This window comes from Sinocyclocheilus anshuiensis, unplaced genomic scaffold (genome assembly GCF_001515605.1).
Source record: "Sinocyclocheilus anshuiensis isolate Anshui unplaced genomic scaffold, SAMN03320099.WGS_v1.1 scaffold1364, whole genome shotgun sequence".
Lineage (NCBI taxonomy): Eukaryota > Metazoa > Chordata > Actinopteri > Cypriniformes > Cyprinidae > Sinocyclocheilus > Sinocyclocheilus anshuiensis.
This window is the reverse complement of record NW_015544238.1, coordinates 66715-81622: the sequence shown is the minus strand read 5'-3', so window position 1 is coordinate 81622 and position 14908 is coordinate 66715. Positions and strand designations below refer to the sequence as shown.

At 40.6% G+C, this 14908-nt stretch overlaps 1 protein-coding gene across 1 annotated transcript in view; it reads right to left on the bottom strand.

The window, feature by feature from the left end:
* LOC107697613 (transcription factor COE3) overlaps positions 1-14908 on the bottom strand; it is a 109363-nt gene that overhangs the window by 75500 nt on the left and 18955 nt on the right. Inside the window, exons 4-6 of the mRNA XM_016498408.1 lie at positions 12558-12613; positions 9955-10028; positions 3576-3644 (exon numbers count right to left, since the gene is read on the bottom strand). Of these exons, the coding sequence (XP_016353894.1) occupies positions 3576-3644; positions 9955-10028; positions 12558-12613 (199 nt within the window). The remainder of the gene's footprint in view (positions 1-3575; positions 3645-9954; positions 10029-12557; positions 12614-14908) is intronic.

The window sequence follows — 14908 nt, the reverse complement described above, 5'->3', positions numbered from 1 at the left end:
CCCCGCCTTTCTGAAACAGTAATGTACAGTATGTGGAAAATAATGTGTTTTTTTAACCTTAAACCGCATAAACACATTTCATTACACCAAATACACAAATAATGTTATTTTTAGCAACATCATATGACCCCTTTAAAACGCACGTCTCAAGAAGTCTTTATCTTCACTTTCACACATCTACTGATCTGTGCCATACAGGACCTTCATGAAAACATGCCTTGCTGATAAAGACACAAGAGGAGAGATACTTTGTGAACACAGACATGGAGCAAAGGTCAGGAAGGTCACATGCAAATGGATGTTAACCCTTATCTATGGTCTCATTTCAATGCTTCACTCCTTGTGCATGACTCAAAATGAAAAGCATAGAAGCGAATTATATCATGCTTGAGGCTGGATGGGTGGGAGGCAAAATGACGTAATTAGACCAAACTCCCCCCATCCTGCTATAATCACTGACAGCACTGCACAATTTATTGCCCAACTAAGAGAACTCTCTGGACGATCTAATTGCAATATGAGCTTGTACTAACACCTGTTTTAAAGCTCACTCAGCAACATTTCACTTTACTCTTGCCTGAGCACTTCTTGATCTGCAAATGCATGTAATGCTTCCCAGTTTGTGTAAGTAAGAGGATCATGAGATACGACCCCTGACCTTTCTGACCCATACTTAACCCCTAACTAAGTGGACTCGAGAATAGACATTTACGAAGCTGGAACAGGACAGGAAGTGACTGTGTCACCATAATTGCCTTATTTCCCATGACAGATAATAATGGGCCGAAATCAAAAAGAATCAAGTGAAGCTCTTTGTTTGTTGTTGTTTATCGTCCCCATTAGCGGTAAACATCACGATCAATGGGGCAAAACTGATGAGACCAAACTAACGGAGAGGCAGGCGTGAAAAATGTTTCTTTCCAACGCCACCAGGTCTGGTTGTTTTAATGCAAGCGTGCGCATGTGCGTGCGAGGGCTCTTATTTGTGATGCATGGGGCCACACAGCCATGCGCAGCAGGTCTTGATTTACAGATCAGATCTGTGCTTGAAACAAAGGTAGAGACTGTGGAGGGCAGGATGAATGGCCGTCATTAAGCCTTTTACAGTGATGGGCGCAACAGCTGATTTGCATGGTGGGCCGGCAGCCGTCCCTCGCACCGAACTGATTTATCTGTTAGTTTAAGGAGCTCAGGGCGGCGCTCCTATAAATACTGCCCATCTTAATAGGGCGCTAAAATGCAGTCGTATGGACCGGTCTGTCTTAAATCACACGCATCCGCTGTCATCCGTAAACACTTTAGAATGGGTTTTGGTCAGCGTAATGAGGAGTTCGGAAGTGGCTGGCACACACAAGCTAGACATCAGCGATTCAGCCCCCACGTAGCGCCATTCATTCCGACTACTCCCAGAGGAAACATTTTAGACGGCAATATCAGCCTCATTGTAGAGAGATGAAAAATTCAAACGCTCTCGCGTACGCTTTTGTCGTATTTTGTCGCGCCTTTGATGGTTCTCTCGCCCCGTTCACTCCTTGTGCATGACTCAAAATGAAAAGCATAGAAGCGAATTATATCATGCTTGAGGCTGGATGGGTGGGAGGCAAAATGACGTAATTAGACCAAACTCCCCCCATCCTGCTATAATCACTGACAGCACTGCACAATTTATTGCCCAACTAAGAGAACTCTCTGGACGATCTAATTGCAATATGAGCTTGTACTAACACCTGTTTTAAAGCTCACTCAGCAACATTTCACTTTACTCTTGCCTGAGCACTTCTTGATCTGCAAATGCATGTAATGCTTCCCAGTTTGTGTAAGTAAGAGGATCATGAGATACGACCCCTGACCTTTCTGACCCATACTTAACCCCTAACTAAGTGGACTCGAGAATAGACATTTACGAAGCTGGAACAGGACAGGAAGTGACTGTGTCACCATAATTGCCTTATTTCCCATGACAGATAATAATGGGCCGAAATCAAAAAGAATCAAGTGAAGCTCTTTGTTTGTTGTTGTTTATCGTCCCCATTAGCGGTAAACATCACGATCAATGGGGCAAAACTGATGAGACCAAACTAACGGAGAGGCAGGCGTGAAAAATGTTTCTTTCCAACGCCACCAGGTCTGGTTGTTTTAATGCAAGCGTGCGCATGTGCGTGCGAGGGCTCTTATTTGTGATGCATGGGGCCACACAGCCATGCGCAGCAGGTCTTGATTTACAGATCAGATCTGTGCTTGAAACAAAGGTAGAGACTGTGGAGGGCAGGATGAATGGCCGTCATTAAGCCTTTTACAGTGATGGGCGCAACAGCTGATTTGCATGGTGGGCCGGCAGCCGTCCCTCGCACCGAACTGATTTATCTGTTAGTTTAAGGAGCTCAGGGCGGCGCTCCTATAAATACTGCCCATCTTAATAGGGCGCTAAAATGCAGTCGTATGGACCGGTCTGTCTTAAATCACACGCATCCGCTGTCATCCGTAAACACTTTAGAATGGGTTTTGGTCAGCGTAATGAGGAGTTCGGAAGTGGCTGGCACACACAAGCTAGACATCAGCGATTCAGCCCCCACGTAGCGCCATTCATTCCGACTACTCCCAGAGGAAACATTTTAGACGGCAATATCAGCCTCATTGTAGAGAGATGAAAAATTCAAACGCTCTCGCGTACGCTTTTGTCGTATTTTGTCGCGCCTTTGATGGTTCTCTCGCCCCGTCGGTTGTTAGTAAATTGGCATTATTGGTAGTTTGTTTGCTGGTGCGGCTGCTATAATGGCTGCAGGGTTTTGTCATTTACTGAGCGGCTAAATAATGGTACATTCCATAAACGACACCGTGAGCATGAAAAGGTGACATCATCTCTGCAGGTTCGGACCTTACACCAATCAGATGCACTCCATGGCAGCTAGAGGTGAGAAGATTTAGTGTGTGGTTGTGCGTACACGCTTTTGTAAGTGTGTGTGTGTGTGTGTGTGTGTGTGGAGAAAGAGGGAGGGTCACTGATTTCCGGCTCCCTTCACTTCTGTCCGCTGGATATGCTCCAAGGCCAGTCTAACGAGCCAACATGGATTTGGTAATGACCCCTGTGCCCTAAGAGAACACTCTCACTGCTGTCCTGTTTGGAAGTGCACACTCTCTCACACAATCACATCCACTTCATTTCAGTCATTACAAAACCTCCCTACAGACGCTTTTAGCGGGTAGAAGTCCAGTCAACAGGGTAAAGAGTTTGAGAGACGGTATTGAGAACAGAATAAGCAGTTAGCAATCCTAAAACTAAAAACATGTAGCATTAACCCATGGGAAAAAGCAAAATTGATGGGAATTATGCAATATATTCAATATCTCTAAATGTTTCAGAATTCAAGATGTGATTGCTGTGAAAGCTGCATTTGTCAAGAGGAGCAAGTCTACACACACTGTCTTTCGCTCACTTGGCGGCAAGGCTGATTATGTCCTGTTATGGGATGCAGGATTTGATCCCCAAAATGCACATTAATAAAATATCCAGATGCCTGTAGATGCAGACGTCTTTCCATTTTGGAGGGCAAGAGGAAGATAGAAGATGCTCTTACCTGTCGATGATGACAGGATCAGATGGCGTCTCGTTTCGGTTCCCACAGCTCTTCTTGTCACAACACCGGCTGAAATGAATAAAAGACATAAGTTACATGTCTATCTAATAGGGTTGGATCGATATTGGAATGTTTTTGGGTTTGATATTGGCAACTGCTACCTCTAATCTATATATATATTAATTTATGTTTACTATTGTTTTAGAGAGCAACACAGTATTTGACTGTATCTTTAGTCAAGCAGCTTGATGTTCAGTTAGATTTTATAAATACAGAATTTGATAGTGACTTGAATTGGAACCAAAGAAAAAGGACAACAAAAAATGCCTAATTACCACAGAATTATGTATGAGTGTACAAAAAAAAGAGTTCTGAGATTTGCTTTCATGCTTAGAAGAAAAGCTCTGCTGTGTTCTTTTAGAGATAGGGATGGAGCTATGTGGTGACTGGCAAGTCTTTCTCAAGCTGGTGGCTGCCTGACAGGTCGCCCTCTTTCTCCTCTCGCCCTGTGCTCCAGCTGGGCTGGGCCCCCGCCAAGGTCACTCAGCCAGCCTCTGACAGTTTGGACAGCACCCAGAGAAGTCCTGGTGCAGCGGCTCTCTCCCAAATGCTCCTCTCCAACACTGTCATCACCTCTGCCCTTGCCCATGCCCTCGCCCCAGGCTGGCATCTCATCTGGTGGCATGTGGTTCCTCTAAATACATCCCGCCTAGCCCATTCACCCCTTGCCAACCAAACTGGTGCGACCACTGGTGCCGCCTGCTTTGTGAAAATGGTTCCAATTAAGTTTAATCTCATCAGCTTGAGATCATCAGTCAGAAGAGAAATATTTTTGCAATAGTGTTTCCTGCAGGGTTGAGTTCTCACAGCAAGAGACACGGATACCCCTAAGAATTTTGGACTACCAATATAATAAATAATTCTAGTACATACTATATTATTACATGTACACATTATAATACAATATATTTAAATAAAAATATTTAAATACATATTCTTAAAAACATATATAATTTATATTCCTTTAATATAATATAATTTAAAGAGAAAAAAAAGGTATTTTTATGAATAATGACTAAGCATAATCGAAATTAATCATGAAGCAGTGTGGCTCATGAATAGCAGAGCGGGAGACACTGAGTTGCAGTATCTGTTCCATTTTTCGCTACATAGTTTGATGAAATGATGAATAGATGCTGAAACAAAAAAATCATTACCCTCGACTAAGATTAGCTAAGCAATAACTTCAAATCATATTGTATGGATTTTTCCGACCACTAAGACTCCTGATATATTCATCCTACTTGCTTCATGCTGTCATGCATTAGATTGCCATTTGACAAATAATCCTCACTTAGAGCCACTGAATGCAAAACGATCTGACTTTATTAATCATTTATCACATTGTTTGATCTTTAAGAACCTGAAAAAACAAGAACCATTCGTTGTTTTCCTGTTCTTTGTGTGTGTGACTGTTGCCATAGAGCGCGCCACTATAATTTATTCCCCCAGCTACTTGGAACCATTAGCAAACTTCCAGGAGACCAATTAGCATTGGAAACCCAATGGTGAGGCTGTGGTGACAACCTCCTCAAACTGCGAAAGAAGTGTTATAAACAAACTGGACCCCAGGAGCACAGCCAGGTCCGGAGGGAGTCCCGGGCCCCCGTTCGCAAAAACAAACCTTGGCGGAGCGTCCGTAATGTGGCTTTAATGGCGTTCCCTCCAGGGTCTGAGCAGGCTAGCCCTGGCTCGGCTAATGACGAAGGGCCAGAATCACGAAAACAAATGCGGCTCCTCCAACCTCAAACCCCTAAAATGAGCACAGGACAAGCAGTGCTCCTGTACAGAGGCACGGGCTCTGGTCGCTCCTACTGATTAGTCATAGATTGAGGAACAGATGCTTTAAGAGCTACCTACTCAGCTTGCTATCTCCACCGTGGCCCTTACTAGTCCATCAGACAGACCTCTGGTATCCTGAAGTAGATTCACTCAAAAACTAGAAAGGTGGGTTTATCGGATGAGGGCACAATATCAGAGTGGAGCTTATATAAAAAACAGCCTTCAAAGCTTCCCTGGGGAATCTTAAGACTAACATCAGATAAAGTGGAACATGCTGAAGGAGTAAGATAAGACATGAAAAGATAGAGAAGGACAGAGAGAATGGATGTCAATAGAGGGCTTGTTTTCAAAGGGCAAGTGTTGTAATTACCCAGCCAGGCACAGAGAGGATGCGGCCAGGGCTAATCATATGCACCAGGCTGCCTGACTGGAGGGTGAGAGCCGATGGCAGAGCTCTCCAACACAACATCCTCATCCAGACTGGCGGACAGAGACCAGTCCGTGCCCACTATGCACCACTATGCAAATAAATTATGATTTATTTTATTTATCTATTATTTATTTTATATATGATGCCAAAAGCAACTGACAGGAAAATTGTAATAAATAATAATAATATAAATTCATTTAAAATTCTCTCAAAAATAATCAGACACTGGTAATATACACTGGTATATATAATAATTTTGTATACTTTTTTATATAAATTATTTCTCCCGAATATAAGTTAATTTTGAATGGTTTCCAATTGAGATGCATGTTAGCAGATGGTGTAGTTACAATGTCTACCAGCAGGGGAAAAATGCTTAAAGTTCCTGGTGACTGTAAGTATGATGTTCACGTGGAAATATTGTAACTCTGCTTAGAAGAGATCCCAAATAATCTGTCAAAGTCGTTTGCTAAGCTCATTTACCACACAAAGGAAATTATCTCCAAAACAAGCACTATTTATTAAAACTGAAAAGGACCATAGGACACTCATCCTCACGTCTGGGACAAGAACATCAAGTTTGCCATGAACAGCTGCTGTGCTTTCAGTCTGTTGATGGGTGTTGCAGGTGAGGCAGACTCCATCAGGGCCCTGATAAAGAGTTCTATCACCTGGGAGTGAGAGTCAGGGGAAATATCTTTCATCTCGCTCTCATTAGCGAATGGAAACACACCATTCATCAGGGGAGGCAGTTAATAATCACACTCAATCACATAATGACCGACTAGATGCTTTAAGAGCTACCTACTCAGCTTGCTATCTCCACCGTGGCCCTTACTAGTCCATCAGACAGACCTCTGGTATCCTGAAGTAGATTCACTCAAAAACTAGAAAGGTGGGTTTATCGGATGAGGGCACAATATCAGAGTGGAGCTTATATAAAAAACAGCCTTCAAAGCTTCCCTGGGGAATCTTAAGACTAACATCAGATAAAGTGGAACATGCTGAAGGAGTAAGATAAGACATGAAAAGATAGAGAAGGACAGAGAGAATGGATGTCAATAGAGGGCTTGTTTTCAAAGGGCAAGTGTTGTAATTACCCAGCCAGGCACAGAGAGGATGCGGCCAGGGCTAATCATATGCACCAGGCTGCCTGACTGGAGGGTGAGAGCCGATGGCAGAGCTCTCCAACACAACATCCTCATCCAGACTGGCGGACAGAGACCAGTCCGTGCCCACTATGCACCACTATGCAAATAAATTATGATTTATTTTATTTATCTATTATTTATTTTATATATGATGCCAAAAGCAACTGACAGGAAAATTGTAATAAATAATAATAATATAAATTCATTTAAAATTCTCTCAAAAATAATCAGACACTGGTAATATACACTGGTATATATAATAATTTTGTATACTTTTTTATATAAATTATTTCTCCCGAATATAAGTTAATTTTGAATGGTTTCCAATTGAGATGCATGTTAGCAGATGGTGTAGTTACAATGTCTACCAGCAGGGGAAAAATGCTTAAAGTTCCTGGTGACTGTAAGTATGATGTTCACGTGGAAATATTGTAACTCTGCTTAGAAGAGATCCCAAATAATCTGTCAAAGTCGTTTGCTAAGCTCATTTACCACACAAAGGAAATTATCTCCAAAACAAGCACTATTTATTAAAACTGAAAAGGACCATAGGACACTCATCCTCACGTCTGGGACAAGAACATCAAGTTTGCCATGAACAGCTGCTGTGCTTTCAGTCTGTTGATGGGTGTTGCAGGTGAGGCAGACTCCATCAGGGCCCTGATAAAGAGTTCTATCACCTGGGAGTGAGAGTCAGGGGAAATATCTTTCATCTCGCTCTCATTAGCGAATGGAAACACACCATTCATCAGGGGAGGCAGTTAATAATCACACTCAATCACATAATGACCGACTCAAACTGAGCCATCATTATGGAAATGGAACCTGAATCGAAATCATCTCCGAGAAAGCCCGGTTCCTTGAGGGAGAAAATAGCACAGAGTACCCAGCACCCAGTGCTGTGTGGTGTAAACAGGTGAGTTTTCTGGAAGTGATGATGTCCACTTTATAGGGTGAAGCATTTGTTAGATTTACGTAGCGCTGGTGGCAGCCAGATGAAATCACTTCTGTGATGAACATAATTAGCAAAGTCCATCTTAATGATTCAAAATGTGTTGAAATTCCCATCAACACTTTAATAACTCGACAGGCTCCCCATAATAATTGACTTTCTCTGTTCTTGGCAAATCTCTGTTAGAGCAAAGCAAAGAACATTAGCATTAAATATATAAAAAATATTGGACGTGAAGTACATCGGTAGTCATTTTTCTTCTTCTAGCCAGATAGAGTGTTGCAGGGATGATGTATTTTTGTAAGCTAAAATCTGGAAAAGAGTTGCCATTTTAGTACTTCCGGGTCCATTGTCCAAAAGCCAGTGGGCTTTTTAAATGGGTTTTTGGTTAAATGCCTGAAATAAGGTCTGTGGTTAACACAAGCTCAAGATATTTTCAAGTTTTATTCTACAACATACACTATACCAGTATTACCCCTTGTGATTTTACTTGTGTAGAAAAAGGTGGATGCTAACAAGTGGCTAAATGGAACTACAGAGGTTGTTGGGGACAATAAACGTCATCAAACCGAACATGAAAACTCATCTACGCACTAGCCTATTTTTACAGCCTCTCTGTTTATAATTGCACTCTTGCAAACTATTCTAACTCAAACTTTCAGGGAAAATGTGTTTTAAATAAAGACTAAAATAGCTGTCAGCTTAATGATGGTGATGTGAAAGTGAAAAGTGACGTGACATGTGGCCAAGTATGGTTACCCACACTAGTAATTAGTGCTCTGCATTTATCCCATCCGAAGTGCGCACACACACACAGCAGTGAACACACACACACCGTGAACACACACCCGGAGCAGTGGGCAGCCATTTATGCAGCAGTGCCCGGGGAGCAGTTGGGGGTTCGGTGCCTTGCTCAAGGGCACAGTCTCGTGGTCTTCGACCTCAGTCGTGGTATTGAAGATGGAAGAGAGCACTGTACATTCACTCCCCCCACCTACAATTCCTGCCGGACCTGAGACTCGAACTCGCAACCTTTGGGTTACAAATCCGACTCTCTAACCATTAGGCCACGACTTCCCCCTTAATGGGATGTTGAAGTCATGCAACCGTGGTGTAGTTCGTTTATAGTCTACGTTTGGCTTTTTACTTTTGGCAACTGATTTTGGCAAAATTCATAAAAGCTGTGTCCAATTGTGAAGATTATCATGACGAACAAAACGTGTAAGAATCATAACTTTTGTTGGTCACAGAGCTTATTTTCTGCAATCATCCAAAAGCCAATGGAAAAATCTTATTGGGTTTTTGTCAAGGGAGCCGGGGTGATGCTAACTTTAGGGTTGGCCTACAAAAATGTATAATCACTGCTACACTCTATTGGAGGATTTGCATCTCCCACCGGCCCTCGGGTGCCCAACGAAGCCCCATCATTTCCCCTCACTACATTATTAACTCTAAGTTAGCCCCCCGTTACCCAAGACACCAGCTTCTGAGCCCCCTTAACTTTCTCCACCCCCCCAGCACCGCTTCCCTACAGATCCTCAGCCCCCTCCAATAGCCATCAGGCAAAAATTCATGGACAATACACCTCTATCCAGGCCTCCAGCCATGCAAGCCCACTGTGAACCCATAATTACACTGCATTAATGTATGGTCAATGTAATGAGGAAAGCCCTGTAGGACTTCACAGTGGAGCGGGAAGGATCATGTAGGCCCACCTATGCAACCCTGCGGTACACCGTGAGCTGAACTCCCAAACCATATGTTAATGTTCTTCTAAAGCCTCTCTCACATAGTGATACTGAATCATGATCAGTAATATGAGGCGTAATAAATTTTTTCATGTTAAATAATAAAAAAGGAATTAATAAGGTATTAAAAGATACTTCAAAAACTGCATGTTACGTTGTCTTCAATATGTTAGTGCTTGGAATATGAGCAGAGCTGTGTTTGTTATAGAAGTCTCAGGTTGTTCTTATAAGAAATGAGAGGTAAATATGAACTGACCTGCACATGATCTCATGGGTGAGGAGAACGCGACACATCTCTGGGTTTTTGTCTTGGCCTTCATAAAGGATTGCCTATAAGGAAGAAAGAGAGACAAATTCATGCTTTCCACAATTATTGTTTAGGGGGAAAAAAGTTAATTTAATGCAATGTGACAATTTGCCCCAGTAGTGCTTTGAATGTGTTTACCTCAAAATACACTACTGTTCAAAAGTTTGGGATTGGTAAGATTTGTAAATGTTTTTGAGAGACGTTTCACCAAGACTGCATTTATTTGATTAAAAATACAGTAAAAACATTTATATTGTGAAATATTATTACAATTTAAAAACTAAAAACTTCTCTATTTTACTATAATTTAAAATGTAATTTATTTGTGTGATGGCAAAGCTACATTTTCAGTAGTCATTACTCCAATCTTCAGTGTCACATGATCCTGCAGAAATCATTCTAATATGCTGATTTGGTGATCAAGAAACATTTATTATCATCAATATTGAAAACAGTTGAAAACAGTGCCACTTAATATTTTTGTGGAAACCGTTTCAAAATACTTTGATGAGGAGAAAATTCATAATGAGAACATTTATTTGAAATAGAAATCATTTGTAACATTATAAATGTCTTTATTGTCACATTTGATCAATTTATTCAATCCTCTTGTTTTGTGACTTGGCCGAATTCCTCCTTTAGCTCATCCCGAAACCAGTGATTGCTCAAGATGTTCAGGATGCTGACACCTGGTCATTAGTCATGTTTTTGGTTCGAAGCATGCTGACAACTTTAACATATGCTAAAAGCTAAATCTGGTCAACGGCGGCTGGACGTATGCAGCAATCTGAGGGGGGTCCAGACTCTGCTGGGGCTCATGTGGAGTAACAATCTTCCCGAGCAGCCAGATGGCCAGCCAGGCCCCAAAAGAGAGGCCTCCTCCCAGGCATCCGTCACCGGGCTGTCATGCCTGACCTGAATGACGGATGATCGGTGCATATCAAGGAAGTTAAAGGACTCACCCCCCTTCCTACCAGACCTCATCCCCATCACCAGTGAAGATGAATCCATCATAAACACACACACATAAGGAACGCACAACACAATCCACCTTAAACTGTCCTCCATCTTACCCGACTCTGGTCAGTCGGCCAGACAGGGTTGACCCAACACCCTAGGGAACAATACTTTAGTATAACGACCACTTCTACATTATTGATCTTTCTCTCTGCTGCCTATGAAAGTCTCTTCCTCTTCATCACCATCCTCCATTTTTGTCAAAGGGGGAGGGGATTTGGGATCGGTGGGGGTCGGGAGGTGGATCGGGTCGATATTTATATATCATCGTTCTTGATTCACATTGCTGGCGCCAAGGTGGTGGACCCACCCTGGTTCTTTAAGCACGTCTGACTCCAGCGATATGGAATAGTGTTACAACTCTTCCATGAACTCCAAACACGCTCTTTCCTGGTACCTTAATTAAGTCATCTCACCTTACAAGAAATATTTCGATTAGCAGTACAAAACTATTTCACTAAATTAATTTTGGGGAAACGTTCAAATTGGAGGCGGCTTAACTCAACTAAGATCCTTCTCTCTCATATTCTCAATTATTCTCTATCGATATTTGCAGCTTTGCTGTTGATGCACATATGTAAAGCCTGTGTGCGCGGGTAGGGGGGGAAGGATTTTACAGGCGCGCACAACAACAGCCCTTTTTTGTCGTCGGGAGGATTATTGTCTCCAGCGTGTCGGCTCTGCAGCTACATTAAGGCCTATTGATTGGTCTCCAGGGTTGATGCTTTGTCGAGGAACTGGTTGCCATATTGATCTGAGAAAGGCTGACACACAGTGACAGTAGGACCTGCTGGGCTGAGGAAAGGATAGGCCATACGAAGACCGCGGGGGGTTGAAATCTGGTCCATTTCATGACGGAATGAAGAACGCAGGTGCAGGACTGAGTTGAGCGTATGAGAGGCATCTCTAATTGGACTTTTATTTGTGTGCAGTGTCCAGCACATGCACTTTTAGTCAAGTTAAATGTATTTATTATTTATTTATTCGTTTATTTATTTTTATTATGATATCTTCATAATCTATAGTCTCATTTAGCAGATTAGAGCTGGGCGATAATATAGTTTACATTTTGAGACGATATAAGCTTTCAAGCAGTTGAGATTTGTTATATAGTATGCATTGCTTTACGTGAATATATCTATGCAGTAGGGTAGGAAGTACTATATATTCAACTATATATAAAGAGCTGGGTGATATAGTTACATTTTGTGACAAAATAAAGAAATTAATCAGTTGAGATTTGCTATATCACTATATAGTATACATATCTCTTTATGTGAGTATACTATATGTATGTGGATAAAGTTGGACATACTTGTATATCAAACTTTATATAAAGAGCTGGGTAATATAGTTACATTTTGTGACAAAATAAATATATAAAAATATTAATATACAATGGCAATATAACAATCAAGCAGTTGAGATTTGTAATGCTGTACATACTTATAGTATAGACATACTATAGTAGCCTTTTCATTTGAGTTATAAAGGTGTAAAGAATTTCAAAGAAAAAAAACTCAAACCGTACTTACCTGTTTAGTCATGGAGTCTATTAATCGAACATACAGATCCTGTTCTGTCCTGATACCTGGAGGTTTAAAATGGAATAAATTTACATTGGACACAAAAACATGCATCTCGTAAACAAAATGTTCTCCTATGCTCTGCATATAATAAAATCCTGTTCAGTTGCGTGATAAAAAAAAAAATCTAATGTGCCATATTTCAACACAAATACTAATAGAATCAAGTGTGTGTTCAAATTAAAAGGCTCTTTGAGCAAACAGAACAGAAAGCCTGTCCCAAACGCAAAGCCCAATTGTTTTGAAAAGTCTACATAAAGGCACCCATTTCTTATGGAAAGTCTTGGAAATTAATTTGTTTTATTATTCTTTTCCCTACAGTATGTTTATGCGCATTCTGTTATGCTTGTCATGCTGACTGGGCTATTCCGTTAACGCTTCTTAGCAAAAACAAACTTGGCTCAGCTTCTGAGTTTTTCTATTATTTATGATTTTCCCTTCTTAAAGTGTGAGAGTTCACTTTTCTCCTGCCCTGCTGTCTGGTGGATGACAGAGAATCCACATCTACAGACAAATCATTCACCACTAGCTGTAATCATTAGAGCAGGAGAAGAGAACAGTATTGTACTGAGACTTTGGTTCCAACTCTTCATATACCATACATGTTGAGCCACACTTTATGAAAACTTACATTTTAATTTTTAATTTTCAAGGTGGCATTTGTAACTATTTAAATGTATGTTAAAGGAATAGCTCACTTCATTTATTCACCCTCATGTCGTTCCAAACCCTAATTGAATGCATCAGTCAAATTCATGAACAAATCAGTCTGGTTTTGTGAACAGGATGAACTGATTCATTGAAAGAATCCCACACAAAAGAATGATTTGTTTGTGAATTGGATATCGCTACATCTCTCATTAATGGCGTCCTGCCTCACACAAAGTTATGAATTCAGAAGACATTAAACAGGCCCGGCGCCAGAGGTCTAGAAAATAACCCCTGGTCTAGGATCTGTTTTCTTCGTAATAATAGCATAACGAAATAGATTTGGCAGACAATCCAGTGTATCTGCCCTTCTGCTTTGGAAAGCGTCAAATGATTTTACAATGCATTTTCTCAGAGGTGAGCAATGTAGCCAATCACAGACATGTTTGTTGATTTCTAAAACGCAGTGGCCAATCAGAGGTGTTTAGGTTGGAATCCATGCACTCACCGCTCCAGTCACCGTTTTTTGTCCAGTGCTGAGTTCTATCATGCTTGTAACTTCTTTCTAACAAAGACATTAAAAAAGTTTCATCGTGTAGTCACGTTCATTTGTTTTTTAATAAATTTAAAGGGAGCACTCTTTGCATGCTGTATACGATAATATATTCAGAATTTAAATAAAACTTGTGTTTTTCATGCTTGACAAGCGGCCACGTACAACACAGAGATAGCTAACTACTACACTATATAGAAAAACATAATAATTTCAGAAGCACAGACGTGATTCTGCAACCGAGCCTGGACCAAACGCAGGCTTTAGGTAAGGAAAGGTCATTATTTGTAATGGAACAAAAAGCAACCAGCATTTCTTCTTTAGTAGTCAACAGAAGAAAAAGTCATACTGGTTGTGGATCAGAATGAGGGCAAGTAAATGACCATACAATTTGAATTTTTTTAAAGATCTGTTCACCATTGAATAATTTAACAATGTTTAATATTGTTATTAATGAAAGTGTTATCATGACAGCTTTATAGGCTAATAACTTGCGCTTAAAAACATACATTTTATTATGGAGCATTTTTTATGCTAAATGTACTGTATATAATATAAGTAAGGCTGTATTTATTTGATTCGTAATATTGTGAAAAATTTTTACAATTTTAAATGTTTTATATTTTCTATTTTAATATATTTTAATGTGTAACTTACTGTGATGGCAAAGCTGAATATTCAGCATCATTACTCCAGGCTTCAGTGTCGCATTATCCTTCAGAAATAATTCTAATATGCTGATTTGCTGCTCATTATCAATATTAAAAAAATACTGTAATATGTAAAATGTCTAACATTGTAAAATGTCTAAATGTCTTCAGTCACACTTGATCAATTTATTGGATCATTGCTATTAATTTAATTTAATAATTTATTTAAAAAATAATTCATACGCAAACTTTTAAATGGTTGTGTGTGTGTGTGTGTGTGTGTGTGTGTGTGTGTGTGTGTGTGTGTGTGTGTGTGTGTGTGTGTGTGTGTGTGTGTGTGTGTGTGTGTGTGTGTGTGTGTGTGTGTGTGTGTGTGTGTGTGTGTGTGTGTGTGTGTGTGTGTCTGTGTGTGTGTGTGTGTGTATACATATATATTCATATATAAACAA